The sequence below is a fragment of the Rousettus aegyptiacus genome, unplaced genomic scaffold (genome assembly GCF_014176215.1).
Source record: "Rousettus aegyptiacus isolate mRouAeg1 unplaced genomic scaffold, mRouAeg1.p scaffold_m13_p_7, whole genome shotgun sequence".
NCBI lineage: Eukaryota > Metazoa > Chordata > Mammalia > Chiroptera > Pteropodidae > Rousettus > Rousettus aegyptiacus.
The window spans coordinates 27,271,132-27,297,442 of NW_023416310.1; the positions used below are offsets into that span (position 1 = coordinate 27,271,132).

Genomic DNA, 26,311 nt, shown 5'->3' on the forward strand with positions numbered 1-26,311 from the left:
TGGAACAGACAGCTTTGGCAATGAGCCCAGTCATTCAGGAGTTCTCCATGATCTGTTATTTAAATCCAACTCATTATGACTGATTTTAGGCAGGAAGCCAAAATGAAAAGATTGACTAAATATATTTTTGGTTTTTCCATCCTGTTCCTTCTTCCATCTCCAATTTTAACACAAGTGCTAACTCTGAGGTCACGGTTAGATGTATAGACACCTTGACATGAGCACTCTATTAATTTAAAACCAAGCTTTCCAAAGGGTCTTGTAGCGTCAAATGAGATGGGATGACACCATTTTCTGAAGTCCAGGTTTAACTCCAAAATGTCCATGATTTTTAACTTGAAATATCTTTTGCAACTGGCATAGGGTCTCATAATAGGTGTCCAATAAATGTTTTCTGAATGGAACTTTAGGTCTATAGGCCCATGTTTCTATTCTTTCTTGCATTCCACACCATGGCTATTCGATTGTTTCTCAAAGCCTTTCTATGTTTCCTTGCAGTTCTTTTAAAATTGCATTTGTTTAATACATCTGGAATTTATTTTTGTGTGTAGTGTGGCAATACGATTTTGCCCCAATCTGAAATGCCACTTTTAACATATATTATATTCCCACTGATTTTGAATTCTGTTTATTCCACTCTTCTTTTTGTCTATTCCTATTAATCATACTGTTTAAATGATGGCAGCTTTTGAGTATAATATCTGGTAGGACGAATTCCCCCATACAATCCAACTAAATTATTATATTAAGGTACTGATTTGACTTTTTCACACACTCTTCCAAATAAGGTTGATTTTAAAGTTTAAACAGACATAAACAAAAGCAAAGTGAAGGAATGACCAGAATTTTGGCAAAAGTAGATATATATAATAATTTTAGGAGGACTGATCTTTCTATGTCTTCCAATCCAATAACATGGTATACTTAATGTATTCTGCTTTTATTTTACATTCATTAATAAAGTTTTATAATTTTTCTTCATATTGGTCTTATACAGTACTTGTTAAGATTATTTATTGATATTTTTTGGTATGTTTTATAGTTCTGGTGTAAGCCACCATTACTTTATGGCTGCATTTCTGCGACAGCCTCTTAAAATTATTATCCATATAGATAATTCTTCCTGAAACTCAGTTCCTTGACATGTTCTCCTCTAAGAATCTTATCCTTGACCCCTATCTCTGCTAATTGTTCCTGCGATCATTCTTTATCCTTTATAATTACCCAAATCTGCAACCCCCAAAACTGTAATTTCAAAGTTAATCATCCCGCCATTTTTTTACACCCATTATATCCTCTATCATTCCCACTCTATTTCTCCAAGTCCATGAGGACCTACAACCCATGAGTCCTATACCTTTTCACTGTCCCTCACACTCCTCTTATACTGTTACTTTTCTTCATACTGAGCTTAATTTTCATGGTCAATACTTTATCCACATGCCCTCAACTTCCTTGCCCTTCTCTACTGTACTCACTTGCCAAAACCCCAAACCCAATTAGATCTACCTCTTCCCCTTCACCCTCACAATTGACGTGGTTGAAGAAAAATATATAACCAAGCAGACTGAATTGATCACTAACCTAAAGTGGAACTTTAGGTTATCATACCCAATTTCCTTCGGCTTTTCACGCTCTCATCCTTTTCTTACATTTTCCTTTCATCTCAAACCACCAACTTCCTTACCCCTCATTTTAAGTCTCAGTTGATGACCTTCCTTTATATGTCAACAAGAACAGAAGCAATCCAAAGAGACCTTCTGTGAGCTCCTATCACCATGCCTTCCTATCTACATCTGTGCCTATATATTCAATCTTCTCTCTTATATGGATAAACTCTTTGTATTCCTATTTTAGACCAATCACTTGTGTACTAGATTCTATCTGATCTCATCCACTCGAGGACATCATTTCAGTAATTCTCCTGTCTCTTGTATCAACTTTTCATGTTTTACTGGATCATTCCAGTTGTGTGTATTATTATTTTGTCTTAAAAACAAAAACTGTCTCTGGACTCCATTTTCCCCTTCCAGCCACTGTGCTATTTCTCTACTTCCTTTATAGCCAAACCCCCTGAAAAAATTACCTATATTCATTTCCAATCCAACTCCTCCTCCTCCTCCTCCTCCTCCTCCTCCTCCTCTTTTAAACCCATTCCAATTGCCTCTCATCCCTGCTGTTTATTGGAAACAACTCTTGCTAGGGCCAATAAAATGTTTATCCTAATTAACTTCTGGTCATCTTTCACATCTCAGTCAAAACTCATTGAAACGTTTTCTGATTTTTATGACTAGGTCAATCTATTAAATGCTGTCACCATTATATCATTTATTATGAATGTAATTTTATATTTTTATGTAATTCTTTGACTAATGATACTTTTTTTTCTCAACAGACTCTAAGCTCCATATGATAGAATAGGGATTAGTTAGTTGAACACATTGACCGACCACCAAGCACCACGGTACCTTCCAGGGTTACATAATGAATGAGATACGCCCTCTTCTTCTAGCCTGGGCCTTACAGAGCCTCTACCATACTATGGCTGGACAGGACAATCCACGCAATCTAGTGCAATATCGAGTCCTCCTTGTGTTTTCAAGAATTTAGCCACCAGGTCAACAGAGCTGTTTCATACCATCAACTGCTGTGGTTGCTATATTCAAATGCCCATGAGAAGGTCTCTTTCCAAAAAGCATTTGTTTGACTGTGTGTGGTGACAGATGTTAATGACTTACTGTGGTAATCATTTTGTAATATATACAAATATCAAATCATTATGCTACCCATCTGAAATTAATAAGATGTTATGTATTCTATTATACCTCAATAAAAAGAAAGCATTTATTTGAAATGCACTGCAGGGTTCAGGATAACACTTTTTAGATGTATATAACTCACTCATCATTGACCTATAAATGATAAACCAAGAAAAACATTGGGAGGAGTGAGTAGGAAGATCAGTTTAAAGTTACAACATTAAGAACAATTGTCAATTGAAGATTGGTTAGGAAGTATTAAAAAAGCATTTCAGAAATGAAATTGTCAGGCAAACAGGACTTGTGTTACACAACTTTTAAGGAACCTACTGCATTAAAAAGATAAAGTACATGAGTTAAAAGGTATTTTTCCAGAATAGCAAACTATCAGGCAGAACCATCAATAAACTCAGCCTGATTTACCACTTTTAAGGGACTTACTACTAAAGTTATCGTATGATTTATTAACCAGAATAAGGGCACTCTAGGAATAAAAAGAGGCATTGTTAAAAATTATTCCATGACAATGAGAGTTTACCAGGGCTGTCCCTGGCAAAAAAACGGGTCTAATTTCTCTCTTTAGTAATAATGCTCCACTCATGACACATGGAGAAAACCAGCAACTCATTCCGTCATGCAAATGACTCCAATAGGCAAACCAACCAAAGCAGCCTGAATAGACAAGATACCGGTACAGTATGGGCTTTATTTATATCATTTTTACCCTAAATGGTCATACTTACCAACTCCAACAAATAGAGTTAAGAGTGTCTTGCTTTATCTACTTTTTTTTCTTACCCTTTCACACCTGATCTATATGTAATCTTTAGGAAGGCCATTTATATTCCAATTTGATGTTTAATTCTGATGCCTAAGAAAGAACACATCCTTTTATACTAAGTCAAACAGAAAGCCATTTTTCAAATTTCCAGAGGGTTCCCTCTTCCCCGAAGACACAACTGGTTTACATGCGATTTGCATGAATGTGTGCCACATCTTCTTTAATCAAGTGACTCCTTGGCCATTCACTAAATCAACAAATAGCAAAAGCAAGGTCACTAGCCACAAAACTTTATTGAAGGGATCAATACATAAGTCCTTTTGAGAAATGCTTTGAGCTATTCACTGGCTGGTTACGAACACATCAGGATTTGTTTTATTGGTATATTTTTGGTTTACTTAGCAAGGGAAAAATCACAAATCAAATCCAAAAAGCCTGATTTTTAAAACTTATAAAAAGGGAGAATTCAACAGTGCCAGCCCTACTACGTCAAGAAAAACTGTACAATTCAAATCAAGAAGATAATTCCGTACAAGTCCATGAAGGCAAGTTGGTAAGTACAGGTGAAACAATCTGTTATACAAATGCAAAAGGAGTCAAGGATGAATTACAAAAAATAAAATTTTGGTCAAAAAAACATTACTACATAAAGCCGCATAATGATGCCTATCAGTTGTTTTCTTTCACAGAAAAGAAATCAAACTAGTTTTCTATTTATTGAGAAGAAAAAATTAGGAAACTGTTTGGAAAATACTTCTGATATTAAGTGAATTCTTTCTTATCCCTTATCTAAAATTCACAAACATCTGACTTATTCCTGGCAAGCCATGGAAATGAGGAAATAAGTGGCCTCTAGTGGGACACTTACAACACCCGAATGAGGTCCAGAGTAATCCTAGATCGGGGGACATCAATGTTGAGGACTTGGACTTCCACTCTTTCTCCAGGGCCCAGTCCAAGACTCGTTCTCTTCTTCGTTTTAGAAAGTTTTGCTTCTGTTACATGTCGTATGGGAATCAGCCCTGCTTTCCCCACTCCTATATCCACAAAAATGCCAAATAGAGTGGCATTCTCCACTTTGCCGGTAAGGACTGTCCCAACTTGCAGATCTTCCAAGCAGACTATGCTTCTCTTGAAATCGGGTTTATCAAAATCTACAAGGAAAGGTGGGGGGGGGGGGAGGGGAGAGGACATTTAGTGTAAATAATAACACTCTCTACTTCCCAGACACAACATAAATGAGTAAATATTTACCACATCTCAATGACGTGCCCAGACCAGTATTAAGCTCTGAGGGGTGACACAAAAGGAGCTGAAGACGCACGCCTGCCTTCGGAGACAATGAATGCTAGTTGAAGAAACAGCATTCACACCGTAGAAAAAATTCAAGAAAGTTTAGTCAAACACTTTCTATTCCTCAAACTCTCTTCTCGCTAACATGTGAACATTAGCCTGTACATAAGGACCGAGAAGAGCAAACTCTTAATTTCTTATTTATGAGGAGGTGGTTAGAATTGCCCAATGAATATACAAAGCTAAATGCAAAACATCGAGAAGGGAAGACCCTTGGGAGATTTTTCCCAGTGCCTGAATTCTCGAACTGTTTAAAGGTGGTAGAAAGTACATCAACGTTTGATCAATGTGGAAGAAATTCAAATATTCTCCTCTCTCACTCCCACAAATTTGGAGCTCAGGAATCAATTCTTATCCATTTTGAATATATTTATCCAATCAAAAGTTATGGATTCTCGATAATTTATGGCTCAGAAACCCAGATCAGCTAATACTTAATCTTCCTCCTTCTCTTAATTCATCGACCATTTATTAACTCCTATTATTATCCCCTGGCCAGGCACTCTGCTGGGTGCCAGAGACACAAAGGTACAGATGTCTAGATCTCTGTTCTCAAGTTCCTTACAGCCCTCTTTTCTTGCTCACTCTAGTGTACATGTCTCTGTTCATTAACACTGTCCCCCCAAAAGTGGGCATAAAGTATGGCAAGGAATCATTATGGCTCTAGTTAAAACAAAACAAAGGTTTTATGAGGGAGAAGGTTAGAACTAACAGTTTAAATGGGATTATCTCTGGATTCCATTTATCCATGCTCTTCTTAGCCCCCTTCCCTAGGATTACTGAATGTTGATTCTAGTAACAAAGAACACATTCTATGCTTGGATCTCCTTTTACTGAGACCTCATTCCCCACCACCCCCACTCGTTCAGCTCCTTTTCCCTCACAGCTGTTGGCTTCATCCTGATTACTTGTTGAAGCTATCCTTTACATTTGTATTAACAACCAGTCACCTCTTTGTTGCCCTTCCCCAGTCCAACCAAACTGAAATCAAGATTAAAAAAAAAACTCACCTTTTTCCTGTACAACAGAAGCCCTCTTTAAACCTCAAATCTCATTTTCCTCATAAAAAAAGGAATATGCTAACAGTGAAATGGATTCTGTAGAATTTCACCTGACGCCAAAGCAGCGAATTCCAAAAGCAAGAAACCTACTATAATGTAACATTACACTGGGCAACGACTGTGCCAAAGCACAATGAAACTAAGTCATTGATCAGGGTTAGTGGCAGGATGGTCTCCAAGGCCCCACAGGCACTGTAATTATGCTTGAAAACTCTTTTCCCCCACTTTTTCTTGCAGACATCCAGCTGGTACAGATTCCCAAAGGGTTCCTGATCAGCTGCTTAGTTTAATTTTGCATGGAAAATCAGAGTCAGAAACTACTTAACATGTTCCCAAAGACAGCCTGGGCCACTAAGAAATCAGAAAATCCTCCATGTACCAGACAAACTTTAACACTTTGATTACCGAGGCTACATATTCAGTCCCCTGTCACCAAGCTGCTTCTGACGAACCCAATTATGGAAACTACCCAGCAACCACAGTGAAAATAAAGTAGAACTGATTATGTCATTAGAAAAACAGAAGACAGGATGAGTATAAGGAAAGAATGAGGCATCAAGAAAGGATACTTTTGAGGAAATGAGTAAAAGCAATGTAACGTAAATACCATAATGCAGAAACATCTGAAATACTAACTGCCCCTTCAAAAGCTTGACTGTCTGTCTTCTCCCTTGGGGATGGTTTCAAGTATTAAAATGGAAAGTTCTCAAGCATCTTGAAAATTGTGACTTACACTAGGGCAAAGGTCAGTTTCAAAATGTGTTTAAAGAGACTTATTTAAAATTTCACTTGTCACGATGATAAACACTGCAGTGACTAGTAAGCTCAGTTCAGAAGCCAGGCATATCTGTGTTTCTGCTCAACTAGGAGCATTACCAGGTGAGGACCTCTAATTACTGTTGGTTGTTTAAATTGAACCGCATAATTTGAGTGTTGATCTTTGCCCTGAGTCTACAGTGGAACTGTAATAATGGAGCAACTGACATCAAGAGAGAAAAACAGAGATAGACAAGAAAACCCAGTACAGGATACCTGCAGCTAGAGCATATTTGCCACCCTTCTAAGGTGGTGTTTTAGGCATACTGTCCTCAAATCCCGCCCTGCTTGAGAACGCTCTGTTTGGTACTCCTGCTAAACAACACCCATGGAATTCAAGTACAAGGCCAGCAGGCCTTTAAATGGAGATGGGTTTGCCTACTGAAACATCCACCTGGTGGCTTCTATTCATTCCTACATTTTTGGCATAGGTCTTAATGTTTTATTTTACTTTCTCCAACTTAAAAATAATTTCATTTCTAACTCACAGAAAAGTTGAAGAAGAGTACAGTGAGTTTGCTGGATATGTTTTTAAATTTCCTTAAACCTTTTCAAAGCAAAATGTCTAACTACCTCAACACAGCCTAACCCAAAATGAAAAGAGCCAAGCCCTAAACATGGTATCCCAAAATTGGTTACGAGACAAGTGCAGATTTGTTCAAATCTCAGGGCTTCCTATTAAAATTTTCTTGGGAAATAGGTCATTTGACACCTTAATTCTTCCTCACTGGGTCACTGTTCTCAACAACTGTGGCTCTTATACCTCCCTTGCCATCTACTTGTGCTGAAAGCTGAGAGCACTTTTAATTAGAAGGAAAATCAACAGTGAGACAGTATCTTATTTGTTCAATGTATTCATTGACACAGAATCCAGGAACTTGGAAGGCTGTTAAGTTAGGAAGAAGATTCACTTTTCAGTTTGTCTACTGAATCCTTTACCTTGGACTTTGGGCTCCTATGAGATAAAAACAGCTTACAAAAAGGATCATGAAAAATGTGTGCCTCCTTGCACACAACAGCACATGTGTGATGCATTTAGTCTAGTGTAATCGAAAGTAAGCAAAGGACGTGGAATCTGGACACCTAGCTTCCAGCTTTGGCTCTGGATACTAACTGCAATAACTTTGAAGGAGGGTCACCAGGCTTTAGTTTTCTCATAGAGAATGGGAAAATAACTGTTTTTCACCTATGGCATAGGATTGTTGTGAGGGCCATAGGAAATAATGTGAACTATGTTAATAAAAGGTGCTATTCAAGCTCAGCTGTTTACCTGTTCGAAAGTCAAAGCTTTCGGGCTGGCTGAGGCCATCTACGATGATCTGTAAGGTGTGTACTGTTGTTTGCAATTTTTCTGCAATTTTCTCTATTCCTTCATTTTCGAGGAATAAATTTACTTTTTGTTGCATTTCAGGCTTTCCAATTTCACACAGTGTTCCTCCAATGAATGATAAAAACCTGCAGGGGAAAAAAAAGCCCAACATTTATTAATAATATTATTATTTTTTAATCTCCTTATACACATCACTCTAAAGTTATTTCATCTCAGATCCATATATCAATCAATCAACCTTTACTGAAAATACCATGTGTCTTATGCCATAATAGATGATCTGTCTTAGTAAAAAAAGGGAGGGGATCGATTTAGGTCCTTGTGCTATTTTCCAATGAAGCACTTGCTCAGAATCAGCATCAGAAACATTATACAGTGTAATGTTCATTGTAGGTCAGTGTTGGATGCATTTTTAAAATAAGGACACCTTTATTTACCAAATGTTTACTAAAATTTCAGTTAGAAAAACTTATTTGAATTTAAATTAGCTAATAGGCAAATAATGAACCAATGATATAAAAATCCAGAAAAATATCTAATCACTGCCAGCTTTCGACAGATTATTCATGTGCATATCACTGTGCATACTATCAGCCTAATAATTTTCAAATTCAATCAACAGTCAAGACTCACATGGAAAATACGTTAAGTATATTCCGCATCAACAGACAAAATATGAGAGGGGATATCAAAAAGAAAAACTTTTTTCAAAAATGGACATGATGGAAGCAGTAAGACTGTAAGTACATAATTTTAACATGAATACTATCTTTGTATACTTTAGACACTATATAGCTGCAATATGTACAAGATAAAAATATCCGCCTTTCTCAATTTCCCTTTATTATGTTTACCATTTACCTTGCTTGTACAGTTGCCTCTGAATTAGCTTTGGAGTTCAGTAATAAGTTAATTAAGAAAAAAAAAAAGGGTTAAGATGAATTTCCTTTCGATTTCATCTGAATAGTGAGCTGTAGTTCACTGTCTTGATATTTCCTGGCTGGGTATTTTTCTACATCATTAAGCTTAATTCCTATAATTAATTGACACTTTAAAAATGTCAATGACAGTGATACTACCGCCTTCAAATCCTTTCTTGTAAGGGTGTCTCTAAAATAGAAGAAGGACCAAAGGAAACTGCTGGAGGCTGGTCTATGATCAGAATTGGGATGTCTCCCATTTGGTAGGTTGCTGCATCATCACAAAAGGAACATTTGTGATTTCCAGTCTTTTTTGCATTGTTGTGTTCAACCCCAAAAGGCTGTTTCAGTGATAATCTGGTATCCAGTAGAGAAAGCTCTCTCCTATCTCATTTAATGAAAGCGTTTCTTTGGGTTCAAATGAACAATCTGCATTTCCATATTTTCAGTTAAAAACAGATTTTCTAAAATCCAACAAATTCTCTTGAGAATATATTTTGGTTAATGGTCTGATGAAAGACCAAGGATTTGGGGTTTGGTCTTCCTTTTTGGAAATGAGTTTCCTTCCATCCAAACTGGTGGCCAGTGAAAAATACACTGTAAATCTGTGTGGCTATTGCTTTCCCAGCCCACCAAAGAGGGAGCCAGTATCTGTTAGTGCTGATGGATAAGCAGTAGCACATAAGGGCCCTGGTGACAAGGAACAGCTGCGGAAGCTGTGACTGACGGAGCAGTTGACACATGACAACCTCTGCCCACAGGCGACTTCCTCGAACAACTTTCTCAATAATATGTGCCCTGCTGAGTAGTCTGTCCTTGTATTTATTCTGTTGACTTGCTTGGTCTGCAACTGGCTATTGGGCAGAACATCTTTCAAATCCCCAAGGCTCTGGCTTACAATCAACTGTTAAAATGCCAAAGAAATGTATTCATGAGCTGTAAATCTATAACCTTGAATAGTATTTTATAATTAGTAAAAGTAACTAAATGGCAGAAACTCCCCAAATTGCTATACGAGTTTTGGCCTCAATAACAAAAATGCTGGCTCTGGAGGCCATCTGGAGTCTTAAGGTGTGTGTGTATGTGTAACTAACTGCTACCAAAGTTACTTCCAAATAAAGAATTCTGTTTATAGTGGTTGCAGATGTAAAAAGAAGACTGGTCTATTCAACCTGGATGCATTTTCCATATATCATTTTCATTCTCATACTTAAGCCTGAGGGCACTGGTAACCGAAATCAATAAAAAAAGCACCAAATTGTGCTCCTAGCTTAATGCTTCATATTGATCAAGCCTATTTTTAAATGACTATGGAACAAGGTCAAGTGCTTTTTAATTATGAAAACTTTCTAAAAGTTTCAACAGTGCTGTACAAAAAGGAAACTTGCAAACGAAAGGGGAGCGGGCCTGTAAAATGAACGTGGAACAGCGTTCAGATTGACCTCTCCCTTACTGAATTTCAAATATATTTGACTGTGAATGACAGGAAACAATGTTTTATGCTCAGTAGCCACTCGAACACATGCTCTTTAAATATTCAAAAAAAATTTTATTCTACATATTCTAAATTCTCACCCTAGAATTGAGTGTGATAAGCAATATCCAATACAAAATTTCCTTTTAAAATTGAGTATAAGTTATACTTAATACAAATACAAAGAACTTTCTAGCTCAAAAGTACCAAATAAAAATACATTGTACTTTCTAAAGCTTTGAACATGTACTGATAAGTATGTGCTAGTGCTTGATAGATGTTCTCATGTAATCTTGGCAATAATCCTAAAAAGTAGGTATCATTTCATGCAGAAAAGAAAAATTGAGGTTTAGGTAAGTTAAATAATTTGACCAAGGCCTCATAGCTATTTTCACTAACTGGAGTTTCATGCCATACACTTCGGTCTGTGTGTTTGTAACTGCAGTTATGTCAAAAATTAAAGTGCTATATTTGATTAAGATACAAAACAATACTTTAGGTAACACTGCACAAGCACAATTTAATGGGAGAAGAGTTTTAAACATTAGATAGTTAACACTGATAAATCCCACAAAGAAATTATTATATAAATGCATTTAAGTAGACAATTCACTCAAAAGTCATAGTCTCATTTTCTCCAATGTCTATGGAAAAAGCCTTTTCAATTTGCTAAGGACTGCCATCTGAGCTGCTGTTTTTATTTAATATGTAATTTCACCCATCTTACTTAAAGTAAGAAAGTAGCATAAATGCAACAAATAAGCACATCATGTTCTTTTAGTGCACATCTGCACAAAGTTAACATATAGAACTTGCCGCAGAGATAATCCTTGTTTTTTAAACAGAAAGCTATATAACCTAAAATCACTGATATTTTGAACAGAAACTTGTTACACAAAAGCAAGGTTTCCCCGCTCAAAGAATAAGAAAAGTCTTTGTAAGATTTTTTTCCTGAATAAGAAATTCTCAAAATTTATATGACTTCAGATATAGCCATTCAGTTTTATGTAATCATTTCCAGCATGCAGAAAAAAAATTTAGAAGCCCAGGACTTGGTTCATTACATTAAAGCAACATGATACCCCACAGACCACAGAAGAACCATGGTGATGCAAAGCCATCACTTTAAAAATGACTTAATATTAGCCCATATGTGTGGGCCAAACACATAGGATTTATAAAAACCATGCTGCAAGGTAAAGAACTTTTAGTTGTCTATCCACTCTCAATACTTTTGAGGTTTTTGTATTTATTAATTTTATATATTAGTTTAAAAGTAATTACATCAATAAATGAAACATTAATTTACAAGAGCACAGTCATTTTAGAAATAAGTAGGTACAGATAAAGCTGGTCGTGATTTGTAATACAGGTAGACATTCAATGGTTTTAAAAGAGAGTGTATGCTAAGAGAAACCTGCCCTTCTTAACTGTGATTGCAGATTAAGTGGTGGAACACAAATGGAATTTCAAGCTAATAGTTTGTTATACTAAAATCCACATATATTATACATATTTTTAAATCTGGTGCACTGAATATTAAAGACTGAGTATAAATTCCAATGTGGCAAAGGAGAAAAACTTGCTACTTCTTTTACACTGGCGACGGGGAGCTGAGTGCACACAGGCGAGCGGCCGCGGTGCACATCTAGACTGGCTTTACCACATCTAGTTTCAGCAGCCAAACCAAAGGGGCAGCAAAGTAAACTGCACTTTACTCATCACAGGAGCTTTTCAAAGTTCTAACCTCTTTCTTAAATTGAGACACTGAACTGGGTAAGAATCCTTAAAAATCTTCACTCATGCAAAATCCATGAGTAATGGTAAATTCAAGTAGAGTGCATTAATGGAGAGGCCCATAGAACCATCTACTGTACTCTAGAAGCTAGTAGGTAAGTGAAGATAATATTTAATATTTAAATGGCTTTTCTTAGCATATAATCAACCATGGAAAGTTACAGCAAGTAATTTTTCACAAAAACTGACATCTGACTGGCTTTTGAAAACTTACATACTGCAGATAAACTGTTTAAAAAGGGTAGCAGGGTTGTTCTGAAAGCCCTTAGTGATTTTGATCCAAGAGTATAATTTTAAATGGCATGTAGCTATCGGGGAAGCAGTAGGGTCATTTTTATCACTGGCTGGGTGCCAATGGAGTCTTTGGGGGGGGGAGGTGACCTCCTGCATCTAAACACACTCCTGCATCTATGAGTAGCAGAAAAAACAAACAAACAAACAAACAAACAAACTGAAAAGGATAAGCTGCCAGTTAAGGAATGCAGTTTTTCTAGGAGCTGTTTGTTACCTGCTCCTACCTTCTGAAAAATTGACTAAATGTTTCCTTCTTTTTCAAGGTCTATTATACATGCATAGAAAGTGGATACTTGATGTATGTAGAAGAACATATCCTTAGAAAGCTGTTTCATTTTAGTAGTTTAGTACAGGGAATTAACTGTTAAAAAAAAGGCCAGTTAAAATGTGCATACAGAGAAATCATCTAAAAGATTTAGGATGATATCTTTAGAAATAGTTGAAGACACTGGTCATATAGTTACATCAAACAAAATATCTAAGATCAATGAAATAAGAAATAATAACCAATGTCACAAAGAATAAGTAGTATTGATTTTTATGTACATTATCTTATTTTAGAATCACTCGCTGGGTATGATATACTGTGTGATTATAATATAAAATTATAATTTAAGAAAACCAAGTGCATATTACATATCCATCCAAAATAAGTAACAAAGAAAAATCAGTTATCTGGATCAAAATTTCCCCAACCCAATATTACTTACTCAGCTTTATGGTCTTCTTTCCATTGAGCATGATTGTTTTAAACACGTGCACACACACACGTACATACACACACCGCACATCCTCAAATGATAGATTTGCTAAAATCAAGGCTCTTCAAAGTAATGTGACAAAATGCTGAAGCCAATCAAAAGTAATTTAGAAAAACATATTCAACTTTCTTCATTGAGTATTTATTCACTGTGGAAGAAGACAATGTGAAAGTGTGATAACAGAGCCTTTGCCCTGAATGAGCTTATACTCTAATTTTAAGTAATAACAGCATATTGGAATAAATGATTTCCCACATATATCTGGTCTTTTAGAGGTAGGATTTTACATGGAGGTAAACAGATACTTTGAAAATGCACAATAAAGATTATTTCATTTCATTCTCTCAAAATTTATTGTGGCTACAGTTTTGTAGATAAGGGAATCAAAACTCAGATTAAGTGACCTGCCCAAAGTTACACAGCTGAGACCACAAGGTTGTAGCTTAGGTAAAAGCTGTCATATAACACATCTTCATTAGCACTCTTTACTCCTTTACTCTGGGGGATTTTCAATGCAGACAGAAGATTTAGATCCCAGATAAAATTTGGCACCCAGAACCACTGCCTGGGAGCAATTTATTATTTTTAAAACTAAATTCAAAAGAAAAAAGTTTGGCTCTGTTTGAGTTACTGAATAAGAGTCGGACAAAATTAAGTTAGTGGTTTCAAAGGCTGCAGACTCTCTACAGCTCAAAAACACTGTTTAGAATTCATATAATTTAATTTACTGGCTGTAAAGCCATAACGTGGATTAGTGACTGTGAATATGTGAAAGAGAAAGGCAAATAAAAAAGTAGTGCTCAGAAATATACAGGCTAGAGCTGAAATTAAACAGCTCCAGCACTACTAGGGGATAAAGCCCACGTATTAGGGTAAAGGACTTTCTTCCTTGGGAAACAGTCTTTTATTATGGATTCCATCCTGTCAAGGAATCCTCCTTTCCAGAAATTGAAAAATACTTAACAGCTGCCATTTCCATAACCTGCCAGGTTGTTGTCTGAATGGGCAGAGCCATGTTCCATTTAAAGAATGGGCAATTGAGGTTGAAGTAATTTGCTTATGGTCACTCAGAGAGTCAGAAGACAGGCTAAGATTGAAATCCATAGCTAGACGGGGGACAGGAAGGAGGGTGGAGGAGGGAGATAATAGGAGACTAAATCGATATTATACTGAGTTTCAGGCTCCAGACTGAGTGATCTAAACCTGAAGAGAAGAGGAGAAGGGCAGATACTTTGGAGCTGGAAGAGATTAAAGCAGGCACAACTTTACGGCTCGCCCACAATTCCCTACCACTCTTCCTCTACTGGATACTAACAGGTTGCTCCAGATTAGGAGAGTAACCAACATTTTCTCCAGGCCCATGACCTAGTATTATTGTTAATTAACAATGTAAAATGATCCAAATTATATCCAGATCTCATGGTAAAAAAAACCTTTTCCTGTGAGATTAACAGTTATAAGCTCCCTTTTATGGCCCTGCTTCACAGCCCCTTCTCGACCACAACAAAAATAACAGTAATAATAATTAGAGCAACGACAATAACTTATTGTCTCTAATGATGAGGGTTCTCTACATATTAACTCATATAATCCTATGAGATATGTACTATTATTATCCTCATTTAACAGACAAAGTAACTGAGGTACAGGGAGGTTAAATAATTTTCCCAGATCCAATAGGCATGATTTGAACCCAGGCAGTCTGGCACTATACTCCCTCCAGATTGTTAGGTGAAAGTTAGGTAAATGTTTCAGATTCTTAAACTTCCTAGTTTCATCTAGCAGCCTTGCCCGAAACTTTGTGTGAGGTGTGTGTTGGAATGGTGTGTAAGACATTTGATATGACGATCAATTCCTAAGAACCCCACACCCTGATTGTCTGATTCTTGAGTGGGTAGATTCTCTTTCAGCATTTTTCTCTTTTGTGAAGGCCCTTTTGAAAATATAATGAATGTTACTTCCTAGGAATTACAGGAAGATGTTTGGGATTTAACTACCAGTAAGAAAAAAAAAAGAAAAGAAAACAAAAGCCTCTTTTAGTAATCTGTCCATTTATCACCTTTACATTTCAGGTTTGACCTTTCTTTTATGACGTTATGCCTCTTTATGAAAAGGCAATTACTATTGTGTAATCGTAGCTCTACAGAAGAAGTTAATGTGGGTGACTATTGATACACATCCGAAGACATCACTTATTAAAAGCCAGCAATAATTCTGCCTTAATTTTCATGTCCGAATGCTGCCAACTCTGTGAGGCAAGTCCAGAAAAATTTAAGATCTTTCAAGTTTACAAATAATTTCTTAGGTCTGTTTATCTAATCTTCATTTATTTTATAGCATTTGTAGGTGGATTTCTTTTCAGACAAATTTCCCCACAAAGAAACATGTTTTTATTAATGCAGATGTTAGTTGGCATGCAAAAGCAAAATAAAGCTGCAGTGAATTTAGATGTGGGAGGTGTGCTAGACGTACTCACTAGACCAAGTGACTTACCCCTCAGAAAAATTACATATCACCACAAGTGATGGGCCTTTTGGGTTGCTTAGAGTTGAAACTATGAATATTATATCTGTGACTGTCATTGCTCTACTTCTGCTGTTTTATTTTGAAATAAAAATAATCTAAACTCCCTGTATGACAGCTGCTTATTAGCAAAACTTCTTTCCTTGCTGGGCAGAAAGCTAAGGATGGGAAGAATGTGATAAAACCTCTGAAAACAATACTAAAAGAAGAATTGGGAGATGCTAAATCCTTCAACAGGAAAAGGAAAGTATCATATTGAGATGTGCTGACTCATTAAAGTTCTTCAGCATAGGCCATTGGTCAGTATCTGGCTTGACTTATTTAAACTCCGTGGCAGAGAGCGACCCATGTAGACCTCAAACTGCTTTTGGTTAAGCAGCACTGGTTGGGATCCATTTATCTCATTACGGAATCCTTGTGTATCTGTTGCGTTAATTCAATTTTTGTCTTTTTGTGGTTTCTCCCACTCTGGCCTTACTGAGCTATAATTGACATATAATATAGTATATTTTAAGGTGTACAACATGTTGATTTGATATACTTATATAACTGCACAATGATTACCACCATAGCATTAGCTAACACTTCCATCAGGTCACACAGTACCATTTCTTTCTTTTTTCTTTTTTTTTTGTGGTGAGAGTATTTAAGATCTACTCACTTATTAACTTTTGAGTATGTAATACAGTATTATTGGCTACAATCACCATGCTGTACCTCATATCCTCAGAACTTAATCATCTTACAGTTGAAAGTTTGTACCCTTTGGCCAACCAACTTTTGGTCTTAAAAACCTGACACAAGATTTTTGTAAATTAAGAATAAACATTGCTTGGCTTTTGTATAGAAGATTCCCTCCTCCCCAAATTTTGTCAGGTTATATGATTACTACAGTTCCAGATCTGTATTTTAAATTGATGGTTGTTTACTCTCTGAAAACATATTTTTCAACATTGATTGTAAGGGTCAGAAATAGGTATATGATCAGTAATAAAGGAAATATCACGGTATTAATATTATAGTATAGATATTGATTCAAGTCATTCCTTGATATACATTTACCTAGTCCATTAGTGCTGCATGTCATATTCCTGCTACACAGGCTGCTAATCACTTCTAGAAATTTGTCTTTTAAAATTTCTCCCTAATGCCCAGGATGGAAATAACAATTAAATACTAGCTAATGCTTAATCAAAACGAGTGCTGAGTGACAAACTTGGCATTAAATTTCCTGGCATTTTTCAAGTTGAATTAAGAACATAAGAACTTTCAAGCTTAACTATCTGGAGTGAATCAAATTCTTAATGCAGCAGATTCTTTGGGAGAGTGCCAGGTCTCACTGTGACATGTACAAATCAGCATAATCTGCAGCACAAAGCACTACCTCCTGGAACCTTATTCAAGGAAAAGGAGAAATCGGATACTTGCCTTTGGCTCTCTTGATCAACTAAAACAGTAAGACAAAAACAGAGGAAACATGGGGGAGAGGCTAGTCCTAAAGAGGATGTTTCTGGGTTTCATTCTACTCATAACATAGCAGCAATTTTACTCATGGCCCATAAGACCCAACACAAATAAATCAGTCCCACATGGGGACATCGTGACAATTTCTAGATGATGACAGCAAATTGTAAGTAATCCTCTTTTATAACCTACCTGTCCTTCTAGCCTGTAAAATCTATGAAGGCCTGGGCTCTAGACACATTATTCTGTAAAGACAGGGAAGATCACCAAATCCCTTTAATCCACAAAGGATGTGAAAGAAGTACTCACTCAACATGTGGGATAGGCAATGGCAAAAAGGATGACCTAGATGGTCTAGCAACTGTTTTGGTTACACAATTGCATTGACCTCTGCAGTTTAGACTACAGAAAAAATATTTAGGTTAAATTAAAGCTAGACATTTCATTTTGCTCACTGACAATTAAACTTGTCAATTCCTGAGTAGTTCCCTTTCCTCAGTGTTCTTCTATGTAGTCATCTTTCCATTTTCTATTTCTATCATACATTCTTTCATTAAACAAATATTGCTATAGCTGTTTGTGTTCGGTACTGGGGACAGAGTGGTAAACCAGATTTATACGATCCCTGCCCAGGTTACAACCTACAAATTATAAGAAATCTTAAATTTAATTGCTAGTAGCCTAGCAAATCTGCTATGAAATTTTCAGATGTATTACTTATTTTGCTGGGAGGGACAAGGACAATTGAGAAGCTTATAGCTTTACCTTAACTCACAATATTCTATTGTTTCATACTTCTTTTGGACCATCTAAGTCTATTATGAATAAGTGGGATAAAGTACAGTACTAAGGCCCACAGCAAAAGAAGCTTTTTATTTAAAAAATTTAAAACCTACTATTCCTTTTTCCTGCTTTTATATAAGATTGGTCATCTCTTAACATCTCTGATTTCTAAGATCAAATCAATGCTACCTATATTTTTTAATATTCATGTTTTACTCAATGATTTTTTTTTTGTTGATAATTTTGTTCATTACCTAGAATGTGCAAAACACGGTGGTAGGATCTGAAGAATATAAAAATGAATAGAGGTGTGGTATCCTGAAGTTGCCTCCCAAAATAGGGAGGACAAAACTTATAACCATAAAAGAAGTCAGTAATTAAGTGCCCTTTGGGAAGCACAAAGTTGTTTGCAAGAGAAAGAGGTCATTTCCAGACAGGGGTATCTTATAAGGTCAAGGATGAATGACTTCAAGCCTTTTAGACTGAGAAGCAAAAAGAATGAATTGCTATCATCTGAGATGTGAAAAGCCATAGTTGGAGCAAGATTTGAGGGAAAGACCTGGAGTTCAGTTTCAGGTATATTAGGTTTGAGATGTAAAACGGGATGTTGGATGCATGAGTCTAGAGTCTGGAACAGTGGATTGGGCTGAGGATAGAAATTTAAGTCATGTGATTATGGAAGTCCTTGAAGCTAGGAGACTAGAAGACACCACTAGGGAGTGACCAAAGTTTAGTTCTTTAACTTCTCCCTTCCCTTCCCCCTCCATTACAGTGAGTTTCTACTTCATCCTCCAGTGTTGCTGGTATTCATATTCAGTTTGCCATTCATATTCACAGTTACTGTCTTTCATACCTTTCATCCAATCTACCAGCAAATCACATTGGCTCTATTTTTAAAATATACCCAGAATCTGACCACTTCTCATCAACTCTTCTGCTATGATCTTAGTCTCAGTCATATTTCACCTGAATCACTGCAATTAGTCTAACTGGTTTCCCTGCTTCTACTATTGCCCTTTATTGTCTATTCTTACCACAGGAGACAACAGAATCCTTTTAACATGTAAATCAGAGCATGTCACTCTTCAGCATAAAATCCTGCTATGGTTCCCGATTTCACTCAGAATTAAAGCCAAGTCCCTACAGCAGCCTCTGATTGCCCTTTTGACCTAATCTATTTTTCACTTCCTTGATCACTCTGCTGTAGCCATATCGGCCCTCTTGATATTCCTTGAACATGCCAGGCCTCCTCCCACATTAGGGTTTTTACACACTCTGATTCCTCTTCCTGGAACACTCTGCCCTCAAATATATGCACAGCTAACTCTTTTGCCTCCATTGAAACTTTCTTCCCTGACTACCCTACTCAAATTTGCAAGCCCTTACCCATAACATTGGTAATTCCTGACACTCCCCCCACTCCAATTACTCTGCTCTTTCCACAGAACTTATCATCTGTATCATACCATAAATTGATTTATTATGCTGGTTCTGTATTATCTCTCTCCTTGAGAGCAGGGATCTTTGAATGTATTCTAAGGTTGCAGAACAGTATTTGGGATATAGCAGACACTTAGAAGGTACATAGTTAATGAATAAATAAATGATTCTGTCAATTCTAGCCCCAGTTAATAAAAAGACAGTAGTGCCATTAACCATTCATTATGGGACAAGAGAGAAAGACCAAACCTTTTTGTTTATTTTTCTGTCTTGTTTTTATGTGGAGCTGGTGAGGAGGACTGATGGGAGGAGAAGAAGGATTTATAAAGGAAGGGACGAAAGGAGAATTCCAGTTTCAGTTTTAGATATATTGAGTCTGGGTGGGAAGAGGCTACTGGTTTTGACCATCAGGAGGTCATTAGTTGAAAGTGTAATTTCAGAAGTGATAAGGATAGAAGCCAATCCGTAAGGGACTGGGAGAAAGCAAGCAGTAAGAATTAGAGGCGGGGAATTCTGAGAAGTTTGGCCATGAAAAGCAGGAGCAATGAGATAGAAGTTTCAGGGGGAAGTAAGATAAAAGGTGGTCGCTACTTTTAGCTTTTAGGGAGTGCAGAAAGGGGAGACCACCGCAATAATATGTCTATGGGACCAAATGAAAGGAATAAGTGCTGAAGACAGATACAAGAGACAGTCACAAAATTTTATAAAGCTGTAAGATCTTGCTCATTTAGCTGCCACCCTCCCTACTGCCCCCAACTTTTAGGGGTGAGGCAACTAAAACACAGAGAGAACCAGACAATGCCAAGATCAAGAGTCCTTAGCAGCACCCTTTGAGATGTGAGGGTAGAGAAAGAAACAATTACAAGAAGGAAGGGAAGCTTAGGGAAGTATAGAACTGAATGAGTAAAGACATGAAGACAATCTAAAGAAGGAGATTGTAAGGTAGCTTTGAATTTTTTCAGTGAAGTAGGAAGTAATCAGGTAAATGGGAGAAGACCCTGAAATGAGTAAAAGAGATTTAGATCAGAATGGCTTCAAAGAACTACCGAAAGAAAATCTAACTGTAGCAACAGAGAGTTTCTTAACCCCATATTCTTATATCCTCTATAACAGAGGTCTCCCAACCGCCAGGCCACAGATCAGTACGGGTCCTTGGCCAGTTAGGAACTGGGCTGCACAGCAGGAGGTGAGCAAGTGATGCTTCATCTGTATTTACAGTCATTCCCCAGTGCTAGCATCACCACCTCAGCTCCATCTCAGATCATCAGACATTAGATTCTCATAGGGGCACCAGTTCCTAGTGGCAGAAATGTTGAGGACCGCTGTTTTATAATATGGATTCTCCTATTAAGTTTTTCAAATAGAGATTTCCTAAAGACCCTGCGGGATTCCTCCCTCTCTCTTAACTTAAAAATATCCTCTGGCAGAGGTAGGAATATTTCTAAGATGAATATGCTATTCCTGCTATATACCTTACTCCTCTCCTAAAATAATAAGATACCAAATATGGTCCCTATCAAGCTGCTTGTTTTGAAATGCACACACCTCATTCTAAAAAAACATAATGGAAGGGAATTCTTTTTAGTGCAAAATTCAGGAACCATTACATCTACGACAAAATAGCATAAAATTCTACACATTCTAACTGAAGAATCCATTTCCTACAGATCCCTTAATAAAATAAATAGGCAAGGTTTCCTTTATTGGAGGAAGTAATGTTTTCTCTAGAGAAAAGGTAGAGTCTAATTTCAGCCATGTGATGATAGAGAATAACACTCAAAGCTAGCATATTCCAGACACTCGTTTCTTTCTTTCTCCTCCCAGCCCCTTTCTTTTTCCTTTAAAAGCACATATAACAAGTCACTTTCCCTTGTTACTTTTCTGTGCTGAACACATACCGTCTTTAAGGGCATGATATCCTTAAATCTGAAAGAGCATTGTGATTACATTTAAATCTGGCTCCAAAATAGCTTTTTAATTGTGACCTAGTTAAGAGCTCAGGCTTTGGAGTTGTTTCAGACGTGGTTCAAATCTTGCTTTCATCAGCTGAGTTATCTTAGACAATTTACTTTACCCATCTGAGATTCTGGACCTAAAGCAGAAATAATTATAGTATCAACCTCATAAGATTGCTGTGAGGTTTGAACCAGATGATGCTTCTAATGTACCTGGTAATGAGGAAGTACTCAATGAATGTTTGTTTTTATCTGATTATTAACTACTCCCCAAACCTGACTAAAGCTGTATTTTACTCCCTAACCCTTTCGGCATTTGTTTTCCAGTTTCTATTGGTTGAAATCCTTAAAGATCTACCCCAAATGTCACTTCCTGCATGAACTTTATGAGATAGCCCTATCTGAAAATGACCTATTTCTCTTGTGAACAACCTTTGTGCTTCACAAAGATCACTTACTAATTATAGACCATTATTATGGTTACTTATGAATAAGTTTTATCCTATTTTAGAAGTCTCCTTGAGAGCATAAATCACCTCTTTGCATTTTTATATTCTTCAGGCTCTACCACAGTGCCTTGTACATTCTAAGTAATTAATAAAATCATAAACAATAAAAGTCATAGAGTAGAAAATGAAACCATAAAGAAAATGAAAAAGACATGAGGAACACTGAAATGATCTGAGGGGTCAGGGCTCTTAAGGCTATTTGCATAAGAGCAAGAAAAAGAATAATAGGTTTACTTCTTAAAAATTAAACATTCATATTTCAAAAACATGACAGCATTATAAGCAGATATAAAAAGTAAACAAACTAGAAAAAATTTCAGCTCACACAACAAACCACTTTAATATATAATAGAGAATCCTTCATGTAAATAAAACTTTCAAAAGTAATATATTAAAGTGGTTTTAAAAAAAGACTCCTAAAACCACTAATGACTAACTGAGGTTACAAAATATCATGATCTCAATTTTCTAAAATACGAATATGAGAGAGAACACCATAAATACAAAAGTGAAAAGACTTAAGGCTTCAGATTTTGGTGTATTTCTGAGAGTGACATTATGGGCTGAATGGTATTAAAGTCATTAAGGTTCTTACTGGTTTTCTGATATAACTAAAAATGGAATTTACTGAAATGGAACTTACTTTTACAGAACTGAAGTCAAACCAGTGATGACCTAATCATATCCTTAATGGCCTTGTCTTCCCTAGGAAGATACTTATGTAACACCATATGAAAGCATGAACTATCTATGTTGAGTGATGTCTACACTAAATATACTTGAAAGCTAGAAATGACTATCATAGTTCCAAAGTGGATAATGGGGATAGTAAGCTTAATTAGATAAATTATCAGTTTTGTCTCCACATTTTAAAGGTCAGGAGTTGAACTTCAAGCACAAGAAATTTCTCATGAAACAGTCGGTAAGTACCCTGCTTCTGAGAGACAAGGCTACTCCCAAAGGAAGTATAGAAAAGGGTGAAGTCACTGGTGGGGCTTTTATGCTCCACATGCAGAAACTGGCTCATTTAAAAATTGGCAGAAAAGTCCCGTCTGACAGGAGAAATTCAAGATTTCTCAGGCTTGAACATTGCTGGTGGCATTATAAATCAGTAATGTTACTTGGCAATGTATATCAAGAGTCACATAAACTTTCAAATCCTTTGGCAGAGTAATTTCACTTCTAGGAATTCATCATAAGGATTACTACTAGTACTGTTATTACTAAATTACAGTTCAATCATGTGATGGAATATTGTTTAGCCTTTTAAAAAGAGGGATATGCAGAAACAAAAAAATATGCTTATATTAAAAACAAATTGAAAAACTCATAAACCACATTAAAGTTACATTATGGAAACAAATAAAAATGTGCATTAAAAAAGACACTGGTTTGCATTTAACAAAATGCTAATTTAGTACCAATGGAAACATCGGTTGTTGCAAGAAGTCTATAAATCCATGTGCATGTATGCATTTTCTCAAATAACAAACACTAAAAATACAATTACTATAATATGAGATCGCATTTTTTTTTTTTGGATATTAAAAGAATGAGAACCATATGCTAAAAGACTGAGAATACAACAAGGATGCCCACTTTCACCACTCCTATTCAACAAAGTACTGAGGGGCCTGGCCTCTACAGTAGGTATGAAAAAGAAAAAGCATTTAGATTTTTTTTAAAAAAGAAGTAAAGCTTTTATGTATTTGCTGATAATATAATTATTTATATAGGAAAATCTAAATAATCTACAAACACCTACTAGAACTAGTAATTGGAATTAGCGAGGCTGCAGGATACAAAGTTACTGTAAAGATCAACTGTATTTTCACGTTAGCAACAAATTTTAAAAATTCCATTTACAAAAGTGTTGAAAAACAAAATACATTTAATAAAATATATGCAAGATGTGCACACTAGAAACTAAAGAATATTGTAGACAGAAATAAAGAAAGACCTAAATAAATGGAAAGAAATAATAAGTTCAGGATCAAAAGACTCAATAAATATTAGGACATCAACTGTCCCTAAATTCAATGACAGACTCAATGTAATCCCCACATAATCATACCAGTTTGTTTTGTTTTGCTGTTTTTAATGGAAATTGACAAGCTCATTCTAAAACTTATAGGAAAATGCAAATCATCTACAATATTAAGAGCAATATTTAAAAGAACAAAGTTGGAGGACTTACACTACCTGATTTAAAAACTTATCCTAAAGCTACAATAATCAAGATAGTGTGATATTGACAAACAGATCAATGAAACAGAATAGAGCACCAGAAGGAGATCCACATTAATTCAATCATTTGATTTTCAACAAAGGGACAAAAGTAGTGGGTAAAGGCAAGTTGTGTTGTTGTTTAAATGTTCATACGGAGAAAGAGAATGAACCTTGACCCCTACTTCAAATCATACACACAAAATGTAATTTCTGATGTATATATAACAGACCTAAATGTCAAAGTTGATATCATCAAGATTTTAGAAGAAAATACTAAATACACTCATGACTTGAAGTAGGCAAAGGTTTCCTACATAGGACTTGGAAAGCAAAAACTATAAAAGAAAAAAATTGATAAATCAGACATTAAAATTAAAGACTTCTGTTCATCAAAAGACTTCAATAAAGAAATAAAGAGGTAAGCCACAAATTAGGACAAAATATTTGTGAAACATTTTGACAAAAGACTAGTATTCAGAATATATTTTTTAAAATTCCCACAACTCAAGAATAGAAAGAAAGCAACTCAATTAGAAAATGGCTAAATGAATAGGCATGAAAAGATGCTCAAGGTCACCAATCATCAGAGCAATGCAAATGAAAACCACAATGAGACATCACTTCACACCTGTCAGGTTGGCTATCATCAATAAATCAAAAAACAAGTGTTGGCAAGGATGGGGAGAAAAGGAAACCCTCATATACAGCTGGTAGGGTTGCAAACTGGTACAGCTACTATGGAAGTTTGGAGTTTCCTCAAAAAATTAAAAATAGAACTACCTTTTGACTCAGCAATTGCACTTCTGGGTATTTATCCAAAGAAAACCAAAACACTAGTTAGTAAAGATCTATGCAGCCTTATGCTCATAGCAGTGCTATTCACAATAGCCAAGATATTGGAGAGCAACCTAAGTGCCCATCGACAGACAATTGGTTAAAAAAGTTATGGCATATATCTACAATGGAATATTATTTATCCATAAAAAAACATGAAATCTTACCATTTGCAATGACATAGATGGATCTAGAGGATATTATGCTGAGTGAAATAAGTCAGAGAAAGATAAATACCATATGATTTTACTTATATGTGGAATCTAAGGAACAAAAGAAATGAACGAACTAAATGAAAACAGAAAAGGTACACAGAACAGGTAATTGCCAGAGGAGACGGGGTGTGGAGGCTAGGTGAAAAAGGTGAAGGAATGAAGAAGTACAAATTAGTAGTTACAAAACACTCACAGGAATGTAGAGTACAGCTTAGAAAATATAGTTAATATTATTGTAATGGCTGTGTGTAGTGCCAGATGGGTGCTAGAGTAACTGGGGGATCACTTCGTAAATTACATAAATGTCTAGCCATTGTACTGTATATATAAAACTAATATAAAATAATTAAAAAAGAAAAAAGAAAATGGCTAAATAATATGAATCGAGAGTTCATAAAAGAAGATACACAAATGGCTAATAAGCACATGAAAAAGTGCTCAATGTCATCAGGAAAAAATGCAAATTAAAACCACAAAGAAATACTACTACACACATAGCAGAATAGTTAAAATTAAAAAGACTATCAACAGATGATGGCAAATATATGAATTAACCAGAACTCTTATGCATTACTGGTGGAAGTGTAAATGGTACAACTACTTTAGAATAAAGTCTATAAGTTTCTAACAAAACTAAACATTCATCTACCTTATGACCCAGCAAATCCTCTCATAAGTATTTTTCCAAGATAAATGGAAACAAATGTCAGTAAGTATAAAAAAACTGTACAAGAATGTTCACAGTAGCTTTACTCATAATAGTCCAAAAGTGGAAACAGGCAAGTTTTCTTCAATAAGAATAAACTGTGGCATATTTATACAATGGAATAATTCTCAGCAACAAAAAAGGAACAAGCTACTTATATTTGTTACAACATGAATAAGCCTTACACACAAGAATATAACTATAAGTATCATTAATGTGAAGCTCTAGATGAGGCAAACTTATTTGTCTTTGGTAGAGAAAAATCAAAACATAAAGTTAACTCTAGGAGGCTGGGGCAGAGATTGTC

General features: G+C 35.9%; 1 protein-coding gene across 3 annotated transcripts in view; it reads right to left on the reverse strand.

Moving 5' to 3' along the window:
* Positions 1 to 3,814: 3,814 nt before the first annotated feature.
* SRBD1 (S1 RNA binding domain 1) overlaps positions 3,815 to 26,311 on the reverse strand; it is a 172,236-nt gene continuing 149,739 nt past the window's right edge. For all 3 annotated transcript variants that reach the window (XM_036224031.1, XM_016142213.2, XM_016142214.2), the window contains 2 exons: positions 8,041 to 8,225; positions 3,815 to 4,694 (listed from right to left, as the gene is read on the reverse strand). In XM_036224031.1, coding sequence (XP_036079924.1) covers positions 4,405 to 4,694; positions 8,041 to 8,225 — 475 coding nt within the window. In that variant the 3' untranslated portion in view covers positions 3,815 to 4,404. The remainder of the gene's footprint in view (positions 4,695 to 8,040; positions 8,226 to 26,311) is intronic.